Here is a 25,943-nt window from a genome sequence, read left to right on the forward strand (position 1 = left end):
TTAAAAACAAAATGCCACCTCAGATTAAACAGCTTTTGGTACAAGTGCTGCCTTACCTCCTGCTTTCCAAAAACTACATCCCAGGAAAGGCTCAAAGTTAGAGAGGCTGCAGCAACCTCACCAACACAGAGACGCAAGCAACAAGGAAAGGAAAGGCTGCTTGGATAAGGTAAAGCCACACATTAGTTTCACCTGACCACACACTATAAACCTGCAGCACTTCTTGCTCCACCAGCTCTGCTGGGGAGCATCCGAGCGGTGACACGGGAACAATAAATGGCAACTAAACGGTATCCAGCATCAGCTGGAGGTCAGGATGCCTCCAACAAGGACTTCAGACCAGAGCCGGAAACTTCACCGACTCCCAGCGAGCTGCAGGGTAGGGGCGCCCCTCACCTGCTGCACATCTCCGTACCGTCACAAGCCGTGCAGATCCGTGGTACCGACGAGTTAGCAGCCACGGCTGTGTGACAAATGTGCCACCGGTGGCCCAGCACGTCGCGGGGAGGTCCGGGCAGCAGAGCCGGCAGCCCCAACACATGCCCAGGGCAGGCGGCAGCGCCCATCGCGGCTGTGGGCCCATTATCGCAGCAGGCGGCCGTGCCAAGGAAACAAGCGGGTTGCCCCTTGTTAACAGCGATGTGGGGACACCGCTGAGGTATCCACACCCATCCCCAACCTAAACTGCAGTAATATGCAAGCAGGAGGGTGAAGGACAGCATTTTCTGCTCCATTCCTTATAAAGTGCTTAGCAGAAACCAGCTTTAGCTATTAATAACCAATATTAAGAATCGCTGCTTTGTGTTACAGAAGGGAAGGAGAGGCACAGACTCCCACAGCACCATATTTATCCTCACTTGCATTGCACAAACTACCCTAACCTGCTCTGCATGCCTGCACAGTGCTCTTTATCTAGAAAGATTTGGAGAATTGGACTATTTTTAGGAAATGAAGGACCTCCTCCACAGTCACGGTGGGGACATACATTTACCCAGTCGTGATTTCAAAGCACAAATATCCTATCTTGAAGAGCTAGATTAAAAAAAAAGAAGGCAAAAGCGATCAGGAAGGGTGACAAATACCATGTGGCCCAAACGGGCATGAAAGGAAGGACTGCTGGATGCATGCACGCGCCGTGCCGAATGCGACAGCTCATTTCTAACGCGTGCATGCAAGCCAGACTATACTACTTACGCTGCAAAATTGTATCGCAGCCCACATAAGCACTGAATGGCACGACAGGGCTGGCAAGCAGCAGCACGGCCAGCGGCTCAGAAATGCCAGACAGTCACAAGCAACGGCCGCGGTGACCGAGAGCAACCAGCCACAGCTCCCCTGCACCTGGGCTCCCAGAGGTGAAGTGAATCACACAACAGCCTGGAGCGGGGCCAAGGAGACGTGCTCTGCTTTTATCCCAGGGCTGCCACCGCCAGCCGAACCGTGCCACCAGCCCCCTGGAACCACGCTTTCAATTTGCATTTTTAATTTTAAAGTTGATGCACACGCAGCCCGCGGGCTCGGCGCAGGCGTCCACGCACACATGCCCGCGTGAGTCAGCAGCCACTGCCCCAGCAGCAACGAGCACGTCCAGCCCAGTTATCCTCCAGCTTTAACTCAGGCTGCCCCGCCTGCAGCTGTCGGACAAGGAAAAATTAAGCAATTAATTATTAAACAAGCTTTTTGATCGAAACCAAACAAAGGTTGATAGAAAATGTACCAAGATCCTTGCCAAGGTGCCAGAGGAACGATTAAAGTAATCGAATGAAGACCCGAAGGGAACCCAACACCTCCGCGCTCGGCCCTGAAGCACCACCTGCCCTCCGGGGAGCGGGCTGGGACAACTCACGTTTCAGGTGATGACCCCAGCATTGGCCATCAGCGCTGGATCTGAGGAGACCTGCAAGAAGCAGAGGGCTCCGATATCACGGCCTGCTTAAGTCACCTAAAATTACCCAAGTTACCTAGCTACGACGCCATTTATACACAAGCACAACGCAATACGGAAAAGTTCGATTGTCTGACTTGCTGCAACACAAAATCAACCTACAGGTAAGGGAAGCCAGAGAGGTTCAGCAGGCACTTCCAGCGCAGTACATGCTGCAAGGTGCTGAGTGAAAACGCCTCTTTGCAAGGGAATCGGGCAGAATTTCAAAGGGGTGCTGCAAGGAAAACCAACTGCAAGCAAGGGAGCTCCGCGCCAGCTGCTTGCATTACTTCTGGCAAGAGACCGGCTCCTTCACCACTGACTCAGTGGGCACAGCGGAAGGCTGACCAGGCGAGCACAAACTTAAACCTGTGCTTGGAGCAAGGGAAATCAGAACTAAACGCCTAAATAGTAAATATGGAAAGAGATGGGTGTAGGAATTACAGCCAAAGGGCCAGCGATGCCACTGGAGCAGCAAGGACAACCGCCTCCAGCCCACAGCCACAGCACGCGGCGCCTGCGCGGGCTTCCACCTTGCCAGGAGGGTGGAGAAGAGGAAGGGAACCTGGAGCCTGGTGGCAATTTCTTAGAGGGAAACAAAGCCACTGCTGTCACTAAACTGCAGCCAGAGCACGGCAGCTCTCAGCTGCTAAAGGCAGAGCTAAAGGCAGCTCCCGGCAGTGCCTGGAAGCGACACAGGGCTCGGAGCAACGACCTTCCCCCGCCTTTGTGGAGGACAGCTGAGGACGAGTACAGCAACAAAAGCTGGAACACTTGAGACTAGAAACGAGTGACAGGCATCTTATCATCCCATAGGTATCCACGCAGCTGAGCCCATAGGTAAGCCTCATACCCACAAACATCTCCAGGAACTCGAACTGCAGCACGAGTGATGCTCTCTGGAAGTTCACGATGCAACTGACCTTGAGTTAGCAACACGGGCTGCAGCTACACCGCACAAAACCAGGGCGCACTGCTCCTCTGGCCACCTCAAAATTGAGTACTTACACAAGATAAACCAGTTACTTCTGCTGCGGCTTCATCAAATAAGGCATGTGGGCCAGTACACTAGATTTAAGAGCCGAGCAACTCCCTCGGTGCAGCATGAACTGGAAACAGAGCAAGCTGGTCGAGCAGCTCGAGTGCTGCTTTGACTCGCACCGTGTCTCCGGTTGCAAAGCGGAGATGAGATTCCTCAAAACTAGGCAAGAGATGAACAACGATCAACTGCGAAGCGCCATATGGATAAAGCAAGCGCCGTGTGAAAACACGATGAGTGGAAACAAGCATTACGTGCTGTTTAAATACAAGTCGCTCGGAGTTACCATGCAGCCACAGGGCTGTCTTTAAAACCTGCACGCTCCATCACCCCAAGGATGAGAAACAGTCAAGGACATTCAGCTGCTTTATTTTTGTGGAGAGATGAGCTGTTATAAAAATCATGCTAGGGAAATCTCTCTCCCCTCATTTTATTATGTGAAAATTATACGGAAGCAACTTTTACTCAGGGGGAAACGGTCCAATGCTGGAAGAGGGGTCCAGAGAGGCTGTGCCATCTCATACCTTGGAGATGCTCAAACCTCAGCAGCTGAAAGCCCTGGGCATCCTCACGGGGTGGCCCCAAGTTGTGCAGGGGTTTGAGACCAGAGGTTGCTTCTGGAAGCCCTTAGTTCTTCCGCTCCTGTCAGCGGCAGATTCCAAATTCCTGCTCGAACTCACCGCCTCAGCTTTCAACGGGAGTCTCAGCACCAGCTGGAGAAAGCCCCTCTGGGTTGTACTTGAGACCTTAAAGAGCTAGCCAAGAGTTAACCTCCGGGTAAAGAGAGCTGGGTGAAGAAGCCTGTTCTGGGAAATACAGCTTTTCCAGGGAACCGCGCCGCCGTCCCAGCGCAGGCAGGACGGCTCACCTGCTCCAGGCACCGCTCGCTCCTGCAGGAGCTGAGAGGGGAGCTAAGGCTGCTAGCTGGCGGGGAGCCTTTCACATCACAACCATGAGCAATTAGACACAGCACAAAATATTTTTTCCTTCTCCATTTGGCACTGCTTTAACCATTACTTCCTGTGGCCACAGCAAACGCTGCTGAAGACGCTTCAGACATCAGCCCACAAATAACGGGCAGCGCACCAAACCTGTAGAGGGGTCAAGACGAAACTCGAGCTACTTGAAACATGAGCAAGCTGCCTGGAGAAGACAACCCACATCTAGAACATCGGTCACAAGAACCAATGGCAATCTTTGGTGAATTAATACTTACCTAAAGATCCTCTCTAACCTCCTTGAAAACCCGTATCTGTTCAAGGTGATGAGGTTCTCCCATACACACACTAATTATAGATAATGATAAATCTGCAAGTGGCAGCCTGCCAAGAAAGAGTTTTGCTCATTAATGAAACAAGTAGCTGTGCCATGCTTGAACGCAGCTTTCCAGCACAGAGGTGATTTCCAAGTGAGCCAGAAAACTTAGTCAAAAAAAAAAAAAACTAAACTAAAAGAGACAATCAAGGGCAATTAAAATGTAGAAGAAAACAAGGGGCTACTCAACCTTCCAAACGCCAGTCATTCCCAAGCAATGAGAAAGTCACGAATATCCTGCAGATGAGTCTCCTGGCTGAAGAGGGCCAGCAGTGCTCCAGGTGCTGCCACGCAATTAGGTGCCAACTATGCTAATTGAAGCACATACCCCGTGCCCCCTGCCATGCCATGCCCGGGGCACCAGCCCTGCCAGTTCTCAGCTGCATTTGTAGCTATTCAAGCACTGGCCTGCAAAGCATGTCTGTCTTTGTCAGAGACCAGCCTGCAAGCACCTTGTGGAGAGGGAAGAGCCCAGGATGCTGCAGGAGAAGGGGCCCAGCCCGACCCCTGGGTTTCAGCGGTCAGGAAAGGCAGCGCTCAGTGTCTGCAAGGGAGGAAGCTGCCTGGCCAACTGTCTTGCTGTGCAACTCCCAAACCCACACGTCTCACTCACATGAAGGTTTTGCAGAGGAAAATTATAAAGAATTACTCAGCTATCCCCATTTTCTACAGGTTCAGCGTAAGGAACATGAAGCAAAATCCCACATCCTGCGCAGATGCTTCTCAAGCAGCAAGATTTGATGCCTTCACTGATTTAGCAGAGATACAGGAGGCTTTTAATACTCAAACTTGTTTGGAAAGAATCCCAGGTAGAAGTTTTAATTCAGAAAACCATCCCCGTGCAGCCAAGGGGGCAGCAAACAGGCCTTCTGCCCGAGGAGGGCTCCCTGTGTAACACCTGCACACAGCGCTACACCCACCTCCACTCTGCTCCAGAGCCCTCGCGGGGCTTTAAGAGCTCAACTCTGCAGACAAAAAAAAAACGACTAGGCAACCTGACAGGCTTTCTGGTTTTCGTTTTTTAAGCTACACAGTGAGCAGCAGGAAATTCAAATGAAAAGAAACGCTTCAGCCTGCAACTAAATCAATACACACAAGGAGGCCACTTGGGTATCAGGGCACAGCATTTCGATTAAGGTGACTTTTCGTGCACAAGCAAAATGAAGTTTTTGTCACCTTCCTCAAGCCAGTCCTGAGTAATCAACAGCTAAACCAACAAGGCTGTCCATCAGGACAACCATCTTTGAAAATTGAAATTACAAAAGTGCCAAAAGCCACAGAGGGGAGGAGAGCACAGCGAAGCACACGATTTAACCTGTACAGCCTTCAGCAGCAAAGACAGAAAAAGAAAATTCTAGCATGCTTCTTCAGAGCTGTGATGAGCACAAAGACCCAGCAGACAATGGGAGATGGGGCTCACAAAGCAAGAGACCTTTACAGAACTCACTTCTTAAAGACTCTTCATCAGAGCCAAACAACCAGAAGACCAAGTATTCTCCAGCAATTTCCTCACATAAAAGAAGCAGATGAAAGGCACTGCCTGACAGCTAGAGCTTCCGTGCTCTATCAGTGAGCTAGAAGCAGTACTTACAAATATAAATGCCTGTTTGTGCAGGATTCTCCCACAGGAGCTCTCTGCCATAAGCAATCCCTGCTGACACTCAGGGGTCGGCACTGCCTCTATTTAACAGCTGTTCTGAAGAGCATCACAGGTATTTCTTCCATTTGTTTAAGGAAAACTTTCCTGTGTTCTGTGATTTTTGCACTCCGGACTCACAACTAAGTTAATGTGGCTCTTGCCAGGCACAACAACCAGACTGAGCAGGTCGGGATGCCTGCAGCAGCCCTACCAAAAATGCCCCACAAACCTTCGGCATCGCCTCCCCGAGCAGCCGCCGCACGTCTGCACCTGGAAGCCGCGCCACGTAACGCTGCTTCAACGCTCACCCGCGGCTCCAAATAATTTCCCTGGGTGGTTTTGTTTGTCGTTTCAGCCTAAATCACATAAATTTGTCTCAAAATAAACCCACTTGCGCAAATCTAAGATAACCGCTAGAGAAAGCCACTTGGTTGCTCGTGACAGACTTGGACCCGGTACAAAAAAAAAAAAAAAAAAAAAAGAAATGCTCTGACAGGGTTACAAGCGGAGCACTGAACCTCAGCAGCTGACCCTGCGGCACGGCTCTGCCCAGCACAGCAGCACGGGGCCGAACCGGGCCGGGCCGGGCCAGACCCCCGGGGCCCCCCGCACCTGGGCTGCGCTCGGGGCCGCCCGACCCGGGCGGGTTGGGGAGAGCCCAGCACGGAGCTCCCGGGCTGCGGCCTGCCAGGGCCGGGCCCGGACGCGGGGTTGGGGTTTATCCCCGCAGCCAGCCGGGTTTCCATCGCCGGGGGTGTGCGGCTTGCAGGCCTGCCTCCGCCGGGTGCCTGCAGCTGCAGGGGAAAGCAGAGAGACGGCTCCTACCCGGCCCCCAGAGGGGCAGCACGGAGCGGCTTCCCGAGGGCAGCCCCCGGCCCCCGCACTGCCCCCGGCCCCGGTCCCGGCCCCGTCCCGGTACCTGTAGTAGCTGAGGAGCCCGTTGCTGAGCACGAACCAGCGGCGCTGGTAGCCCTTCAGGTAGTTGGTCCACTTGAAGAGCCAGCCCTTGTAGGTGTCGGAGCCCGGGGCCGCGGGGGCTGCCCCCGCCGGCCCCCCGCCGCCCCGGCCCCCCGCTCCCGCCGCCGCCTCGCTGCTCATGGCTCGGCGGCCGGGGCCCGGCAGCTCGTGGCAGGCCAAGCAGGGGACGGCGCTGAGCAGCGAGACCAGCCCGCGGGTGCTGCCGCTGCACAGCGCGGCCGCCTTCCCCATAGACCCCGCGGCGCGGCCCCGCCGCCCCGCTCCGCTCCGCTCCGACGGGCACCGGCGAGGGGGCGGCACCGCGGTGCGTCACGGGCCGGGGCGAGGCCGGGGGGGGGGGCGGCCGCCCCCTGGCGGCGGGGCCTCAGCGGCTCCCGGCGGGATCGAGCCGGGATCCAGCCGGGATCGGGCCGGGCCCCGGTGCCCCCCGCCGCCCCCCGCCATTTTGCTCCCGCCGCCATTTTGCGGCCCCGCGGCCGAGGGCGCCCCCTCAGCACCGGGGCACCTGTGGGGGGGCGACCGAGCGGCCCCGGGACCCCCCCGGGCAGGAGCCGGCTCCTTGCAGGGCAGGGAGGCAAGAGGCGGCCGGCGATGAACCATGGGCACGGGCAGGCGTGCAGCCGTGGGCTCGAGGGTAACAGCCCCAGAGCGGCGGGACCATTGCAGCCCACCGGCCCCCTAAAAACATTGCAACACCCTACGGTGGCTTTAAAAAAAAGGACAACCCAGGGAAAAATAAAAACGTGCAAGAAGACACGTGAAGGCGCTGAGATGCAGGCATGAGCAGATCACAGCGAGGGGCGGAGGAGCCAGCACGAGGGGTGGCCCTGCGGCGTGCGACAGCCCCGACAGCGTCACCCAGGACAGCCGCTCCTGGGGGCAGCCGGGCGGGACGAGCACAGCCCTGCAGGAGGAGGGGGCCTCGCAGAAAGGGCCTCCAGGACGATGAAGGCCCCCAGGAGAGGACCTTTGCACGAGGAAGGACCGCAGTACCCCACGGTCACCAGCTCGGTGCTGGGTGAGGCGGTGGCATCACCTGGTTTGCAGGGGGGAACTGTTCTCCACGCTGAGCCTGGTGAAGCACCACAAGGACCTTTGGCAGACGCTGCCCTCCCCTCCCTCCCAGCCCCCAGGATCTCCTTTTCCTGATCTCGCTAATCTGCTCTTATCCCACTAATCGCATCACTGCTTGCTATCACCTGCGCGTGCACCTCTGTCTGCTCACTTGCAGCCCTGCCAGCACGAACACCCTGAATCGTGAGGTCCAGCCACCCTGGGGTCCTCACAGGGCCCTGGTGGCCACCAGCTGATGCTGGCCATGAACACAGCCATGGGACTGGCCACCTCAGGCAGCCCAGCCCCTCATCCACTGAGTAAGAGCCAGAACAGTGACAGTCAGTGCATGCTGTGCTAACGAGCTGCTGTTTGGGGGCCTCAGCATGGCCTGGGGGGACCAGGCCAGCCCTCGGTGTGGAGTCCATCCGTGGCCAGGGGGAGAAGAAAAGCAAGCTGTGGTGGCACCAACACTTACACACCGGAGAGCACCCCAGAAAAAGAAACAAATCATGGTGACTGAAGGCCAGCAGTCACCACGCTGCTCCGTGCCACCTGAGCCAGGATCTCTGCCGCTTCTGTCCTGTTTCCCTGCTGGTGCCCCTGCAGGCAGAAGTTGGTCTTGCGTGACAGCTGGGCCATGGATCTACTGCAGGGCAGGGAGGCTGTGCTGGAAGGAGGAGCAGGTGGGGTGACATGAGGCCCACAGGGGACCCCACAACAGTTACACGGTCCCAGTAGGCTGGCAGTAAATAAAAGTCTCATGAACAAGTGCCATTAGCACTGAGTGGCCAGTCTGAGGCTGAGCAGCAGAGAGATGTTGAGGCTGGGGCCAGCCAGTGTTGAGCAGCAAGGGGAAAAGAGGCTCCCACAGCCCCTGACACAGGCCTTGGAAACATCTCCAAAAAATGGATTTGAATCCAAGCCTGAGGATCTGGGCCACGCAGCTCCTAGGGTGAAAAAAGATGTAGCCAAACTCTATCCACTGCTCTGTACAGAGCTGCATCTGCTCTCCTAAAGCTGGTTGAACATTTCCTCGCATTCTAAAGAGGTACCCCAGAGAGACCTTCAACCATGAGTGCCAGCATCGCCAGCACTAGCAGGTGTCGAGACAGCTCATATGGGTAAGTCCTGTGTCTGGAAACAGTCTGAGAGAAATTTGGACTCTAAAGGCTGGAATATTGCCATCAGGTGTTCTGGGACTGCCACCCAGCTGAACATCTCTCCAGATAGGCTTTGGCATCTGGAGGTAACATCTGAAGGTTTTAGAGAAACTCAGACAGGAAGGCATCAAAATCAGGGTCCAACAATCATTGCACCACTCCGACATTCTCTGTTAAGGGTTTTAAAAAGCATGTCCAAACCTTCTTTTGCCAAGAACTCAAGGGCTGTGGGTATTTATAAATCGAAGCCTCTCTGGAGATGAAACATCCCTTCTTGGTGTAAACATACCCCAAACTATCCACATGGGTACCAACTTGTGAAAGTCTCCACGGATCCTGGAATCTCTTCTGGCTGCAAACAAGAGAAGAAACCTCCTCTGGCCATGGCTGAGGAGGGATGAGTCTCACCTGATCCTGCCTGCCATAAACTTGGGTCCAGGTGTGAGTGATCACAGCATGCACTTGGGATCCTGCACAGGACTGGACACACGATGGCACAAATCCCATGATTCGCATGAGCATGTTAAGGCGGTGTCACAGTGACCCCATGCTTTTAACCAAACAAACAATCCAGGGCAGATCTGGCAGGGCCGTGTATTTGGTACACAGGGCACTGCTGTGTGATCTTCCCCTCGCTGCAAGCTGAGGCTTTGAACACCTCCAGGGACTCTTTGCCCATAGGAAAATGGCCCCTCTCTGCCTTGGTTTGCATAGCACCACAGTCTGTTTGCTGCAGGTACCCATTTATGAGCAGAGGTAGAGAGGCAGCCAAGAACTGGGGGCTGCTGGGGCTTTGCAGCCACCATCACTGCCTTCTCCTGGGAAAAGAGTCTGCAGTGACGAGCCACTGATGTCAGGGAGTGCAGAAATGTCACCGGCAGTCTGGATCAAAAAACTGTTTACTCTGAGACCTGTTAAATGTGAAGAATATGTGAGAGGAGCTGCCCGGGTCACACTGGTTACATACAACAGCCTAGTTCCCCAAGAAAATGAAACACGTAAGACATAGCACTCTGTAAAACTACCCGTGCCCAGTTTCAGCCCTGGCAGGCACAGGAGCAAAGAGCTCCATGCTACAAAGTTTCTACATGGTTACTGAGAATAAGAAGCAGAGAGAGAGGAATTAAATAATTGACTCGAGGCCCTGTGAAAGGGAAAGGCTGCAGTGTGCTCTCAGGGCATTAGGCCCTGGAGAATCCAGAGGAGAGCGTGCTGTCAAAACGGGAATAGGCATTAAATGGGGCACGGTTTGCTGCTGGGCTTGGGGAGCGACTTGTACGATCAGGAGCAGAGCACGAGCTGGGCTGTGCCACATCCCACCCTTCGGCTGTCCCCTGATGAAAAATGCGAATTTCCAGGAGTGATACCCTGTTGGGCCTTGTGCCATTTCTCTACACCTTGCGTGTCAGCACCTGGTGAAAGTCAGGGGTAAAGTTCTAAACCAGGTGCTGACACACAAGCAAAGTATGGGCGAGGGAGAGAAACCAGGAATCTGCACTCCTGGCCCAGTCCCTTCACCAGGAGACCTCCTCCTCCTTTTCAGAGCAGCAAAGCTAAACCTAAAATGGAGAGACATGTCTTCATGTCACCACTTTGATATACCCAGTCTATGAGAGGCAACTCCACCCCTGGACAGCTGGAGCCTTAATGCAAATATTATCTCAGCTCTAATGCATTTATCTGGACGAGCTCAGTCTCAGGGGAGTCAGCAGCGTTGCCAGGAGAGAATGAAGGAAAGAAAATAGATTCTGTGATTATTTCTTAGCCTTTGTGTCCTTGCCATTGCCTTTGCCCTTGCCCTTCCTCTTCTTTTTTAACTTGAAGGTGGACCGAATCAAGTAGCCTCTCCAGAAAGCCTGGATGCGGGTGGCAGCAAGGGTCATGGTGGCCAACTCCTCCAAAGCCTTCTTCTTCTTCTCCTGACATATCCTGCGCTCCTCCTCGATCTGGGAATACTCCTGGAGAAGCAGAGCGTGTTTCTCCATCAGCAGGGACAACTGGGCCTTCTCCTTGGTGTAGGCAGCATGAACCTCCTCATACTCAGCCTATCAAAACAGCAGATACCATGGTACATTCAGCAGCTCCTCCCTGAACCTCCCTAGAGAAGGGTTTTTTTTACCCACCTCATATCCAGGCAGACCTGCAGCTGGGAGCTGAGCCTTTCCAAAGGGACAGAAAAGTAGACATGTGCCCAGTACCCACAGAAGTTCAAGAGATGCCAGGTCCTTATGTCTTCATGCTCCTCCGAAAAATACTCCGCAACCCTCCCTGCATTGCAAACAGCATTCCCCCCCAGCTGGGACTCTGACCGTGTGCAGGGCAGGGCCCCTCCCACATACTCTCTGAGCAAAATGGCGTATTGCTGAAGAGCCAGCCTGCAAAAGGCCGAGGACAGGCAGTTTAAATGGTGTAACTGCCCTTCCAAGCTCAGCAGCAGCTTATTCCTTTCCTCTGGCAAGGCACGCAGAGGGGAAGGTTAGGGCAACAGCAGTGTGGACGTGTGTCTTAGCAAGTTTTGCCCCAAACCTGTTCGGACATGGTGCTTCAGCCAGCCAGCAGACAGGAACAATAATTGAACGTTATTAAACACCTGACAAGGGAAGGAGCATTTCTAGCAATTAGCAGCCAGCTTCTAGGCCCCTCCCTACATTTTGCTTTGCCAGTAATCCAGCAGTTTTTATCCATCTCCATGACAGGGCAGGAACATGAAAGCAACTAGGGTCATGTCAGGGGCAAGGTTAGGGGTGCTGACATGATTCTCAGCCTCCTGCGGGTAAGCTGGACGCCAAGACAGTGGCACACAGGTGTTAACTTCTTGACAGACATCTCTTGACAGGGTCAGGGGAAACAGGAGCATGGTTTAGACTCCTCAGCAGGACTGAGGACTGCAGCAAAAGTGAGAGCCTTGTTTCCTAACAGCAAGACGACGTGTCTGACAATATGGCACCTCATCTGCCCCCAAATTTTGTGGGATTTAGCAACAGATGTAACCTTCTCTAAAGCAAAAACAACAGAAAACTCCACAACACGCAGGTGGGACAAAAATATCTTTCCTTCTAAAGCCTGTACTTCCTCTGGATGGAGAACTGCCCCTCACTTCCCTGGCCTCCTGTGTGAGAGCCACACATCCATTTGGACAGCGATCTACCTGAACGTGTCACCTCATGGGAGAGCAAAGCGCTTTAGAGAGGATACCTGTTTTTCTGCCATGTCTGTGTCATATTTCTGGATCCAGTTCAGAATTTCCGTCTCTGCTCTGCACTTCCTCTGAAACAAAAAACACGGTAGGTTACCTGCAGGCACTTAAAGTGTAGTAAAAAGCCTGAGCTAGAAAACAGCATCAGAGCTTTGAGCCCCAGCATCGCTATACTGGAGTAGAACACCTCCTCCTTGTGGCAAGTTCCCTTCAGCTGACGTGTATTTTGCCCCTGGTTTGGATAGTCTCAGGGGACAGACCTCCATCCCCTGAGGCCCAAAGCACCTTATTTGTTTTACAGTACAGAGCTGGGTGAGGGCTGAGGATTGGAACACGTTTCAGAGGTGTGTCCTGTGGTAGGAAATGAATGCGGCTGATGGAATGAGCCAAGTCATCAACAAACTGGGGCAACCACCCTAAAACTGAAGCGATAGAGAAATGCTAAACATGAAAGCCCTCCAAATACGGAGCCTCTTAAAACAGAGGCATTTCTAGTTGTAAGATGGTTGAACAGTGGCCCGACTCAGCAGTTTAACCAGGTTTAACCCCAGATGCTGTATCTGTGCCCCATGGGAGCATCAAGAAAAAGATCGGCCAGAGCCCATCCCGAGCCATGTGATTTACTGTATGACACTGGCCCAGGATGTCCCAAGGACTTCCAGGCCATCACGAGGTCAGACACGGCACTTCCCAGCTATTCACCCCACAAGGACAATCTCAGGCCACCCGGGGCTAAAGCACGTGCTAAGGAGAGGGAAAGGAGACATCTGTAGTCAGTAAATCTCTCTGCCTGAGCCGAGCAACTCATCACGACAATTACTCCAGTGGCCTGCAGCCTCAGAAGAAACCAGCTGATAAAGCCTCTGCGTTACAGGAGGTGTAAATGGGTGGCTTGGGTTTTGAGCTGCAGCTCTAACCTGTATTTGATGCCTTGTCACTGCCCACCCTCATGGCTGCCTTGTTCTACGTTGTCCAGTGCACAAAGGAAAGATGTCCCGTTACCAGAGTGTGCAGTCCTGCCCACGGCAGGCCAGTGCCTGTTTGGGGTAAACACCAAAAAGGAGTAAAATGAAAAGAAAGGAAGCTCTATCTTTTTCTAGCTCCAGATTTTCCATGCCCAGGGTCACCAAGATGTTGATATCTGTTGGTACAGAGGCCTGAGCCCGCCCACTGCTCCTGTGTCCCGTCTGCATCTGCTCAGCACTGCGGTAAGTCACACTTCCCCTCATTCAGCTCAGCCCCGACTCCTTGGTTTGTGTCTTCAGCAAACTGCCAGACAGACTGGGAACTGCTTATCTCCCAAGGTCGCCTGCACTCAACCCCGAGTACTACAAACAACCAAGTATAAAAGATGTGTTTGTGTACAGCCTGTATCACGTTTCCTAGGCTTACCCCACACCAAACCCCTTGTTTCTTAACATGTGCCTTGCCTGTCTTGCTGTAGCCTTGCTGCTCTGAACTTTGACTAGAGCACAGCCTCTCCAGCATGCAGTGTCACAGCACTACATGCAGGTGTTTCCTGAGCTGGGTCAGGGGACAGGAGGAGGACCCATGAGCAGGCTACTTCCCTGGCACCGCTGCAGGCTTGCTTTCCACTGGAATCAGCAGAGCACGAGGACAGCGTCAGCACACTCTGACAAACAGCGCGTGCATCCTGCCAGGAACTAGCAGGAACCAAGTAATTAGTCGCAGAAGCCAGCCGCCAGACCTAACAGCAGTACAACAGGTTTTAAATTTTGCGTTCTGGAGCCCTCCTCCCATTCACCTTTCTGAGAGCCAGCTCTGATGCTTGATGCTCCAGTACCAGCTTATTGAGTTGTGCTCCTAGCTGCTGAACGTCCTGCTGTAGGCTGGCACATCTGGCCTGAGAAGCTCGCAGCTCCTCTTTTTGCTGTTTTTCTCCTTCCCACTTGACCTGCAGAATGTTGGTCTTGCAGTCTTCAGCTAGACCTTGCATGCTCTTTTTGAGGTCTTTGATCATATCGTCCTTTTTCTGAACCTAGACCCAGAAAAGAAGAAAGAAATACCATCAAGGCTTGCAGGTGAGGCATAAAGTAGGCAGAAGTAAGGCACATTGCAAAGGTGGAAGTGATCTAAGAACAGGGAGCTGCCACAGCTGGCTGGGAGAACAGTCAGATTTCCACCAGCTGCTCCCCTGTGAACCTGAGAATAAAGCTGGAGAACGAAGGAGCCATACCAAGACTCACTGTCACTGCAGTCTGAGGAAGCCTGCCCCATCTAGACAAGAGCCAAAATCATCCCTCAGGATTCAGATGAGGCTCAGTGACTGTCTGGGAGATGCAGCTCAGTGGGCTGCCTGCAAGAGAAATCCTCAGCTGGGAGCAGTGAAACAGGTTTGCTCGTTATGCACTGGACAAGCTGCCAAACTGCACACAAAAAATCTCAATTCACAGATCTCCAAGGAGCAGAGGGGATGGGGAGCACGAGACAAAACCTTCCCCTCTGACCCCTCATGCAGAAAGGAGAAAGAAAAGCACACACATAAAATGAGGGATTGCTTGTCAGGAGTCCAGGGCTTGAATTCTGGCACAGCCCATGTGCTCACGGAAAGAGCCTGGCAAATGCCCGTTAGTTAATCCATGCCTCAGTTGCCTTCACTGAAAAAAATGAAGAAATGATACCATCACATATTAATTATAAATGCTCCAAGGCAGCTAGTATTACTGAGTTGGAAGTCACAGAAATATTGGTATTAAGCAACAGTGAAGGCGGAGCAGACATTAAAAATGGATTTTAATCTGAGCAATCTCTCCCCGAATGACTTTTCATCATTTCATCAGCAGTGAATGGAGCCTCTCCCTGGCAGCTGACACTGTAGCCCTGCCAAAACACCACTGCAGTAATTTGTGCCTGTCCTGCAGCTCCTTTTTAAACCCAGTGACTTGTGCCATTTAAGTTGGCCTGTGAGAGCAGGTTCAAAACATGCCAAATGCAAGTTTAAAAATGAAGCATCCAGTAGGAATTTTTTAATTATATTTTACAATGAAATAAGTATCTTTCAATTTAGGATCTGGTTTAGAAATCATCTCTGGAACCTCCACTTTAGGATCTACAAGAAAGGGGTCAATTTTTGTCTTATCAAAATTTTGCTTCAGTGACCCTTTGTCAGAAAACGTGTTCTCACACTATTGTACCTCCTCATCTCGAGTACAGATTGCTGCCACCAGTTCTGCCTGCGAAGCTGTGATTGTTTCAGTGTTTTTCTTAATCCGGAGGGAGACATCTTCCATGAACTGAACCGTTTCTTCCTCTTCTGTGGGACTAGTCAGGAGTCGCTCAAACACGAAATTCCTGAACTCCCTAAAGGCTTTGATAAACACTTCAGCTGGTGGCTCTCTTGGCCCAGCTTCGCATTTCAGAGCCTTACAAAGTAAAGGGCTGGCCAGTAAAAGTCTCAGGATATTTCTAACAGAACACTTCAGCTGTTGTTCGAGCAAGCAGAGAGAGACCCTTTGCTCCTCAGCTTTCATGGCGTCCTCTTCTTCAGGGCTGGCAAGCAGGTGCTCCATTTTGCTTGAAAGCTTCTGGTGCTCAATTAGGTTGTTTGTGATCTCAGGTCCCAGCAGAGCAGAAAACCTATCCAGTGAGTCAATAATACGTGGAATCAAGCTGCTCAGCTCCAGCTTGGCAATTGTCTCATCCAAGACAGATACAACTCTTTCTGTTTCAATGCTATCAGGTTTTAACCAGCGTGGATCTAACACCTTCATGGCATCTAACACGATCACCGCCTTCTTTGGAGTCGCAATGCCCATTACGGGGGGCTGGTTTCTTTCCTTTGTGTCCCGAGATGACACTTGGAGCACAGCTGGATTCACTGTAGCCATGCCTTCCAACACTTGCCAGTTTTAGTGTTTCAATGTCTAGAAGGGACACAACACTCTTACCCAGTGCAAGACTCTCAGTGCAAGAACGTAGAGGTCCCTCCGCTGCTTCTGTTGCAAATTCTTCCTTTGTGGATTTTACTTCTAAAAGGAAAACACGATAAGAGCATTAGAGAAACGATGCAATTTGGGAAAAGCTGGGAGTTTCACATTACCCCAGGGCTCTCCCTGGGTCTGGGCACACACGGGCTCGTACACCAGAACTGATCTCTGTCCTAGAGAGGCTGTCTAACCCCCAGGGGCATGAGAAGACCCCAGAGGAGGGAGGGAAGCAATAAACCTTCAACCTCGAAGGCCGGTGGGGGGAAAGCCCCCAGCTCCCCCTCAGCAGCAGTCCGGAAGGCGCGGCCCGGGCCCTGCGGTCGCTAGGCAACGCGAACGCGGGGGCGGGGCCTCCCGCCGGCCTCCGCGGCCGCCCACTCAGCGTCTTCGCTCGCTTGACGGGCAGCGCCGCTGCCCAATGAGAAGCCCCGCGGCTGCCAGAGGCCCGCCGGGGTGTCGAGGGGGCCGGGCGGCCATGTTGAGGCGGGAGGCCGGGGGCTGGGCGGGCCGGGGAGGAGCCGCCCCGCAGCCCGGCCGGGCTCGCAAAACAAAAATAAAAATAAAACTTCGTACGCCCGAAATCCCGCGTCCGAGGCAGGGTCGCTGCGCGGGACGAGCCCGCGGGGACGCACCGTGTGCGCGCGTCGGGGTTGGGGAAACGGAGAGCTTGTGGCAATGTTAAATCAGGGTGTAGCTTCCTCCGGGGGGCTGAGCGTCAGGGCATTAGCGACCCAGAAATCCCCCTACGTGTGCTATTGAAGAAGACTGATTTTACAGCGCTCTACATTCGGGGCTATAAGTAACACGTAAACTAATAAACAAACTCCAGAAAATAAATAAATAAACTAATAAACTCCAGGAGGCGGCGGCTGATGGCAGCGCTGAGGAATTCCCAGCTAGCCGCTCACCCGTGAGCTGGCAGCGACTGCAACGAACGTGTGGGCCCTGCTCACCCAGGATGAATTTGGGGCCGGTCGGTGACACCAGCTGTGCCTCGGGGGAAGCAGCAAGCACACAGCAGCCTCGCAGCGGCTGCGGGACCCAGCCGACCCACCCGAGCCAGTCCAGCACCTTTATTTCCGTGCACGGGCTGAGGCGGTGGAAGAACGCCCCGCAGCGAGGCCACCCCTGGGCCAGCACCTGCAGCTCCAGCAGGGCTGCTGCGGGGCTGAGGCGGGATCAGGCCCGCGTGGGCTCTGTGGTGTCGGCTGGACGTGTCCCTGCCAGCCCTGCTGCGGGTAGCCGGGCTGGCTGTAACTGCAGGCCCAGAAAAGCTGTCCTTCAGCCCCTAGCGAAAGCACAGAGCTTATCAGGAACACCTTTCTGCTCTCTGATTTGGTGGGTGGGGTCCTGTGACCACGCTGGATCCAGACCAGCACAGCTGCAGGATGAGCAGGAGACACAGGACTTGAGCACAGCAGGGCCGGAAGGTAATGAGGGCGGCATGCCCTCAGCTGGATGTTTCCCCTGCCGGTCAGCACAGCACAACAGAGGGGCCCTGGAGATGTGGAGAGCTGTCACTTCCTAACAGGGACTTCAGGGCTGAACCCTGACCCCCGTGAGAGGCGAGAGGCTACCACCTCCCCTGCAAGGCGTTCTGGCAGTTACATCCATCTTGAAAAGGATGTTGTTTTCCTTCCAAAGCTGATGAGCCTCTTGATTGCTTTGTTTGAAATGGGCCGTGGCTCTCCAAGAAATGCAGACTCGGGCTTCCTGACAGCCGTGACCTCGAGGAGAGATTGAGATTGACTGCTGAGAGTCTGCCAGCTGCATCCTGCATGCCCCAAGTGCACAGCCTGCCTGAGGGACAGAAGGCTTCTTGGAACATACCAGCAGGGGGATGATGGAGAAGCAGTGGGTCGCATCCAAACCTCCTCTAAACTAGGGAAAACATGTGGAGCACTGCAGCTCGCTCCTGGGCTTGGGTAACTGGAGACGTCCCAGACTTGCAGAGCAGGCTCAGGGCAGCCCAACCCGTCCTGCAGCATCACACACCACTCTGAGCCAGCCGCAGCTCTTCTGCCGGGAACAAAACCAGGCCAATTTGGGAGCTGTCACTGAACCTGTGTCATCCCAGCCTCTCACCCAAGACATAGAAAAATCTCAGATCCATCCTGAACCAATTCCCTACAACCAAACCCACCAGCCGGCATCATCATTGCCCTGAGCACCCACCCAGCCAGAGATGCTCAAGGATCCAAACCATGTGGGCAGGAGAGTGGTGCAGGCAAGAGACCCTGCATGCGGACACAGCCCAGGCACGTTGTGGGTGTCCAGCTGTGTTCAGGCACAAAAGCAGCTGTAGGTACCTTGTGTCCAAGCAGCTGAACGCCAAAAACCTCCCCATCACCTCCCCATCTGAGCCACCTTCAGACACCAAATCCCTCTCTGTGGTGGCAAAGGGAAGCACAGCACAGCACAGCACGTGTGAGCAGGCAGGCTCGACCGACCACCCCAGGCTATTTTTCCCCAAATCATTTCCCTGTTCCTGCTGCCACCCACCCATGTGTGGGACAAGGAAAGGGACAGAGGGGGATGGATTACACCAGTTGAAATTGACTGTGAAATGATGGCGAGAGAGCAGAAGCACACGATGGTGGCTGGCTTAATGCTATGGCACCCTGACTCCGTCTCCTGGTCCCTGCCACTGTCCTCACCTTGGCTGCAGCAATGCAACAGAAAGTGTCTTCTGCTCTCCTGTACACCAGGGGCTCAGAAGCCAGCAGCTCCCGTGATGCCCTCAGGACCAGGCTCTGCAGCTGAGCTGGAGGCAAGCTGTGTCTGGAGGCAGGACTGCACCTTGCAGGCTGCCACCACCCCACCGTGACACCGCACACGAGGAGCTGCAACCTCAGGAGACCCTTGCAGGAACCAGTCGTGCTGGTTGCTGTGCTGTGCCAGGCCTTGCCTCATGCTCTTCTGGGAATTTAGGGTTGATGTAGGTTAGCCATGCATGATGGGGCTTCACAAGCGTCACTCTGGGGATAACAGTTCTTGTTTCAGTGGTGGCCCCATGCAGACGGGCCTGCAGGGCTTCTTGGTTGCTCCCAGGGGATGAGACTTGTCACAGTAAGCAGCACCGCTGGGGTGTTGGAGCTGCTGCTCCACACGCAGCAGCCTGACTGAGCCACAGAGGATCTTTAATGCCTTGGGGGCATTAAACAGGAGCCAAACCACAAGAAGTGGAGATGTCATAGCCATAGGACAGGACTGCCGGGTGGCAGTGGGGACAGCAGGAACCGGCAGGGAGGCATTGCTGGCCCTTGCAGCTGCTGGCTTTGCCCACTGCTCTCCAGAGCCGCGATGGAAGGAGCTGGTCCCACCACGCTGTTGGTGGCAATGCCCGGGCTTCGCTGAGCAGGGCACGTGCTCCCATTTACAGCAGGATACACTGACCCCTTTGCCTCCCCAGTGGCTTCAGGAAGGATGACAGGTTCGGTCCAGAAGTTGTCTCCAAGGAGCAGCAGGGGCACAGGAAGTCATGTGAAGACCTAAGAGCTAAACAAAGGCACAAAGAGCTCTGCTTTCCCTTTGGAGGCAAAGCAGGCGTCATGCTGGGAGCCCATGCAGCCAGCAGGCAGCAGCTAACACTGCTTTGTGGGCCTTTTTTCCCATCCAGCTGCTTCCTCCTGTGGAGAACAACTAAGTACATAAAACAAGCCCAGTGAAGCCTCAGTGCTGCTTTCAGGAGACGTTCACAGGAACTCCTATTTCTGTTCCACTGCACATCCACGTCAGGGGCTTACAGAGCTTGCTCCAGGTCAGCGCTCACTCCTGCAATGTAGAGCTCAGTGAACGCAGTGGGCATTATAATATATCGAACAAGTCCAGCTTGAGCACGTGGGCAGCAAGGGAGCTGTGGTGCTCTCAGACGAGGCTGCACCAAGCGGCTCCCACCTGTCCTTCAGGCTGTCCATGCTCCTTCTTGCCTGCATGGGGCTGTGGGCAAGCCGCCTGCCTGTGCTAGCGCTTCCCTGGGGCATCTCAGCTCCGCACAGCTGCCGAGCGCAGGTTGTCAGCTCCTTCTGTCCTGGGAGCCTCTGGTGAGGAAAGGGCCTGCAGACACACCTCTGGTCAGATCCCGTCTGCTTGCTTCTACAGGTGGAGTTGGCAGATGCAGGGAGCCGAATCGCGGGTTGCATGCCAGTGCCGGTGCCCCGGGCCGCCGTGGTAACTCGTCCTGGCTCCTGCCCTATAGCTCTGGCCGCAGCTGCTCCCTGGGGAAGTCTCTGTCTCCTGTCCTGAGCAGCAGGCATCACGCTGACGCAGCCCCACCATCCCTCCAGCTCTGGCTGCGGATGCAGACCTCACCCATCGGTGCTGAGCAGCGCGCTCCTCTCCCTCTTGAAGCGGTCTGCCAAGGGCTGGAAGGGAAGAAGTACCCTCGGGGCTCAGACGGCGAGCCCTGGAGCTGGGGAGACCTTTCTCATCAAAGCACCATTGCCCCCGCCTCCGTTCTAACCAGAAAAAACAGCGGGTCCCTGCAGTAAGAAGTCTGCTGAGGAGACAGCTGTGGGATTATGACAAGCTCTGAGCAAGCTGGCTTTTAAAAGGGGAAGGCAGGGGAGGGCTGGAGGAGGTGGCTGTGCGAAGCAAGACAAGGCTGGGAGCAGCAGGGGGCTGAAGGAGGGGCCCTGGCTCAGCCACCAGCACCCTCTGCAGCTGGCTGCGGGCAGCGAAACTCACTGGAGGTGTCAGGGGCACTGAGATCGGAGCCGGTGATGTTGTTCAGCATCTCCCAGGCAAGAGGCCAAATGATTCAGAGCCCTGCCAAGACGGACCCAAGCCCTGGCAGGCTGGCCTGGCCCACCCAGTGCTCCCCCAGCACCATCCTCTGCAGAGCCAGCTCGGGGAACCAGCTGGAAGCCACGCACCATGCCAGAGGGTGCCGCTCCAGCAGGTTTCGAGGCCACAGAGCTGAGGAGGTTGGTGAGGCGAGGGCAAACGGGCCACAGGCATTGCCCCGAGCCCGGTGCTCTTCATACTGGGGATGGCTGCTGTGTGCCAGGGCTGGATCCTGCATGGGGACACCAGGATCAGGGACAGCGCTGAGCACGGAGCAGCGTGAGGCTTTCCTGCGCTGCCGAGGAAGTGGTGGTGGACCGGAGAATGGAGGACGGGCAACTGGCCTCTGCCGCATGGGGAGACGCTCGGAGGCGTGAGCTCTGTCACCTCCGCACATCAGGGTCACATCAGCAGGGGACGGATGTCCCCGCTCCCCATGCCAGGCACTGCCCGGGGTCCCGGCGCAGGCCGGGTGCCGTTTCGGAGATGGATGGACGGATGCAGCCGGTATCGTGGCAACGCAGCGGAGCAGCTCCCGGATGGCTGACAGCAGAGCGGCCCGAAACTGCGAGGCTGGTGGAGAGGAGACAAAGTCCAAATCACAAAATGGGAAGGCAACGAGTGAGCAACCATTCGCTGCTCCTCCTAATGCAAGAAAAACTGGGTGCGTGAGGAGAATTTGTCCAGACAGTAGGTTTAAAATAAACAAAAAGGACTTGTCTTCACATCGGGTCATTAAACGCTGTGGCTTGCTGCCCCAGGATGCTGCAGAGGGCAGGGACATACAGAAGGGTCCAAAGGGCATGGAGGGGGGGTCTGCTGCAGCCCAGCAGCACGTGGGGAAGGGTCACTCCTTCCACTGCCTCCTGGGGACTCCTCCCTCTGTTTTCCTCGTGCTCCACAAGTCTGTCGCCTGCCCTGGGGACGCGGGCAGCAGGAGCTGGGTGTGCTTTTGGCTGGGTGGCGTGTTCACAGCTGGCAGCTCCAGGAGGCATTCACACAAGAGCTGAAGTGTTGCGTGGTGACACACGAGTGTCTGGACCAAACCCAGAAGCCCTTACTCAGTGTCAGACCAACCCGTTCCTCCCAGCATTTTCCCACAAGGGAAACCTGGGGGTGGCCAGCACAGGTCACCTCAGGCTCCTCCAAAACTGCCCTGTGCTATTTGCCTGTTGGCACTTCCTTGCTTTTCACCTCAACACATCTCACCATGTTTTTCGGTGCTAAAGCCAACCGCAGTAGGCAGACACCAGCCTGTCACCGGTACCATGACTGAAGACATTTACTGTCTGTCCTATCCAGTGACTGTCACGGTGAGGCACGGATCCAGATTTTCCTTTCCATAGCAGGAAAAGACTGCAGATGTAGGGCTGCTAGGTGGTCACCTTCGCTGGTCATTTCTCCTTTCCATCTGGATGTCACCGCTAACAATGCCACTGGTACTGGGCAGGATCCAGGCGGCAGCGTGGAGGAGGCAGACTGTCCACCAGTGAGGTCGAGAAGGAAGGATCTGTCCACTCAGGTGTCTGAGTCTGGCTGAATTACCTGAAATTCTTCTAAGGAAGAAGAATGAAAAAGATCTCTCTGTTTTCAGGAGCCAGAGATTACGGGAAAAGTTTGTTGTTTCTTTAAAAAATAGCCTTACAATAAACTGAGAAGACATATTTCATCATCAAGGACTGATGCCTCCAGATTTTGGGGCGCTGGACTGCAACTTGCCAAGTGTGCTGTCCTGACATCAGAGGGATATATAGATGCCTTTGGATCTTGTGAAAACTCTCTTTAAAAATCCCAGCCAAGGGGGACAGTTTGAAGGTACTGAGCATTTTCTAATTCAGTGAAGAAGAGACTGAGAATGTGACAGCAATATTCCAGCATCCAGTTATTCCCTCAGGGCCACCGGGAAACATTAAAAAATTGCTCTGCTTCATCTGAAGTGAAAAAATAAAATAAAATAAAATAAAAAAATAAAAGTTTATGTTAAGAAAATCCCAACACCGCAATGCAGGAATCTGGCTGAAAAAACAAGCCACCTTGAGACTGCAGCATCTCCTCCACTGCAAGTCTTGAAAATAAGTTGGATGGACATTTTTTCAAGGAAAGTCAAACTATACCTAAATGCTACAGCACCACAGGGACCAGGCTGGGTGGTCGGTGTAAATCTCTCCGGTTCCGTGCATTGTCCTTCAGCTGAACCCCAGCCCGCTGCGGGCACTCAGCTGTTATTCTGAATGTCTGGGTTTGGCTTTGGGGTGGAGGAAAGCGACCGATTCTACCTGACCGACCGCCTTCTCTGTCTGCTGCTGACCTCGGCTTGTCCAGCCGACTGCTTCAGTGCCTCGAGGCACTGCAATACTTCACTCCTTTTTTTTTTTTTCTTCCCTTGCATCTTAAGTTAGCAATCCTTCTTCTTTTCCCTAATGACAGATTCATTTACTGCCCTGAACCTCTGGTCACATTTCTGGAAATTCAGCTAGCTGCGCAATGTGTTGTTTGGATCTTCTCGAAAGGCACAAGGCAAGAAAAAAAATCTACGAAAGCCCTTTTACATTGCTTTTCTGTTGCCTGGAAGGAAAACAGCCCGTTGGAAGCTGCCCTGCTCCCCGGCTTGTCCCCAGCCCACACCCCAATAACCGCAGCAGCCCCATCGATTCAAAAGGCAAACAGGCAGCAACGTGCATGAGCGAGGCATCGTGCTGGTTGATTGCTGCAGCAGGCTGAGCACCAGCTTCCAAACAGGACGAGCTGAAAACGCGAGTGGGTGCACAAGAAATGCACCGGAGCCAGTGCGGGGCAGCCTGCAGGAGGAGCTCTCTAGGCGTTTCCCCATCCCTCCTGGGCCAGCAGCGGCTGCGTGTTGTGCCGGCGTCCCTGTGCCCGCAGACGGGGCCGCTGGTGGCCGGGACAGACGATTTCCCACCTCTGCGACTGAACGCTTCCAGAGATTTTTCAAACTTTTCGGATGCCTTCTTCTGCTGCACCGTTTTTCTCTCCTGCTCTTTCAAAACCTGCTGCTTCAAATGCTTGCGGAAATGTTCTGTCTTCTTTTTGGCCTCTTCAAAGTGTTTTACCTTTAAGACAGTAAACGTAAGACCTTATAGCCACTTTCCTAAGCATGACGTAAAGAACTCCAAAGTGATGCTTGTCTTTGGGAAGGGAGACATCCTGCCAGATCCCACACTACCATCAAGGCTGAAAAACTAAGCAATGAAGCCCCAAAATCCAGAAGTATCACTCTGAACATTGGTCTGACAAAACATTATTCAACTCATCCTGCCTCCCTCTCTGTGCTCCAGTAAGAAGCAGGTCCGGAGGGCCGTGCCCACTCTCTCTCGCATGCTTGCTCGCATGCTTGCAGTTCTGAGTTGGGTGCCGAGCCTGACCCCGCGTCTCAGACCCAGTCCATCACACTGGTAACAAAAAGCCCACATTACAAAAACAACTTATGTGGTCATCTGATTTCAGTGGGCTCCTGACGGGAATTTGCTGGATGAGGTAAGGAGCTTTGTGCCACCTGTGCACGGCATGTCCCTGGGCTCTCAGCTGCGAGCAGAAATCTGCCCACATAGGGGGCACAAACCCAGGGCACCCAGCCCAGGTGCCAAAGCAGAGCATGGGGTTTGCTTGTACCCTTGCAGCGGTTGCACTGCCCCGAGTCCCTGGAACCCACACACCATAAATGTTATCCTGGGCACGCAGCTGCCTAGTGGTGACCATCAGCCCGTCAGGGACAAGGGAAGAGCAAATGGAGGAAAAGACATCTCAGCTCTCCCCTGTGAGGCTGTCGTCCCCCTGGCAGCAGACAGAAGCCTCCTGCTGGAAGCACTCACAGCAATAGGGTGGACTTTACAGCCCCGTTTTATAAAACGTTGATCTAAACCAAGGAACTGCTGAAATCATGATGCTTGGGCTTTCTGACCAAAGCAGGAAGGCAAAGTTCCCAGGCACACCTGCAGTAAGGTGAGGGGAGAGGACTCAGGTGGTGCTTGATGGGTACCAAGGACAAAAAGCCTGGCTGCACAGGAGGCGAGAGGAGAGCTGAAGGGGACTCATCAATGTGTGACTGTCCAGCTCTGTCTGATGACACCCTAAATCCTAATTCTGGATGCCACCTGGCATCCCCCTGTTCCTGCAGGAGAGGGTACAGCTAATGAACCCATTACTGCGGGGCTCAAAGTGGGAAGCACTAAAGGAGCAATCAGACTGCTGAAATCTTGCAAAACCTTTGACTCATCCCCGTTCTTGGGAGGCCACGTGTCAGCACTTCACCCATTTCTCAACATTTAGCTGTTTTAGGAATGACATCTAAGTGCAGGTGAAGTCTGACCGACAAGGTCTGTCACTTATGGCTCCAAAACACAGCTGACCTGCAAAGGTCATGCTGAAGGCCGCCTGAGAACCGAGGGCTTCCCCCCCCCATAACACCCCCAGGCATTTGCTTCTCGCCCTCCCCATGGACAATCCCCAGCAGAGACTTCGCAATGTCCCGGGCATCTGCATCTGGAGCCAGCAGGCTGAAGATTTAAGGTCCAAAGTGATGATTTCAAGGTTCTGAGGAACTGAGACCAAAGCATTTGCCCAAGACATTCCTCCAGCCTTGTGTCATCTGCGGGTCTTGCTGCCAAGGGAGGGGAACTCCCTGTGCTTTTCCAAAACACAGCACCCCAAACACAGCCAAGCATAGAGCAAACCCTCCCCTTGTGCTGGTGGGGGGCAACGGCCCAGGGCTGGGGCAGGGTGGAGGCCATCACCTTCTTCTCCAGGAGCAGCAGGGCATGGCGGCTGGTGCAGCTGGATGGCTTGGGCAGGGAGCTGTGGGGGCCGTGGCCTCCCACCTCCATGTCCAAGTCTACAAAGGAGCTTCTGGCAAGCGGGCATCATGTCACACGAAGCAGGGTGCGAGCG

At 54.3% G+C, this 25,943-nt stretch overlaps 2 protein-coding genes across 6 annotated transcripts in view; both read right to left on the bottom strand.

Moving 5' to 3' along the window:
• The window catches only part of OSBP2 (oxysterol binding protein 2), a 97,674-nt gene extending 90,549 nt beyond the window's left edge, over positions 1–7,125 (bottom strand). Inside the window, exon 1 of one of the 2 annotated variants that reach the window (XM_035571092.2) lies at positions 6,836–7,125. In XM_035571092.2, coding sequence (XP_035426985.1) covers positions 6,836–7,125 — 290 coding nt within the window. The remainder of the gene's footprint in view (positions 1–6,835) is intronic. The other variant, XM_035571093.2, reaches the window with a different exon arrangement.
• A 2,823-nt stretch (positions 7,126–9,948) lies between these two features.
• On the bottom strand, positions 9,949–17,176 carry IQCD (IQ motif containing D). Of its 4 annotated transcripts, none has more exons than XM_035571088.2 (5): positions 16,499–16,596; positions 15,462–16,295; positions 14,072–14,305; positions 12,306–12,377; positions 9,949–11,155 (listed from the first exon to the last, which is right to left on the bottom strand). In XM_035571088.2, exons 2-5 carry the CDS (start codon positions 16,152–16,154, stop codon positions 10,865–10,867), a joined length of 1,290 nt encoding a protein of 429 aa, XP_035426981.1. In that variant the 5' UTR covers positions 16,155–16,295; positions 16,499–16,596; the 3' UTR covers positions 9,949–10,864. The 4 variants fall into 4 exon arrangements, with proteins under 4 accessions (XP_035426981.1, XP_050570202.1, XP_035426982.1 ...); XM_050714245.1 differs by having other exon boundaries at positions 16,410–16,576; XM_035571089.2 differs by lacking the exon at positions 16,499–16,596 and adding an exon at positions 17,162–17,176 and having other exon boundaries at positions 9,950–11,155.
• Positions 17,177–25,943: the final 8,767 nt, after the last annotated feature.

This window comes from Cygnus atratus, chromosome 17 (assembly GCF_013377495.2).
Source record: "Cygnus atratus isolate AKBS03 ecotype Queensland, Australia chromosome 17, CAtr_DNAZoo_HiC_assembly, whole genome shotgun sequence".
Taxonomy (NCBI): Eukaryota; Metazoa; Chordata; class Aves; order Anseriformes; family Anatidae; genus Cygnus; species Cygnus atratus.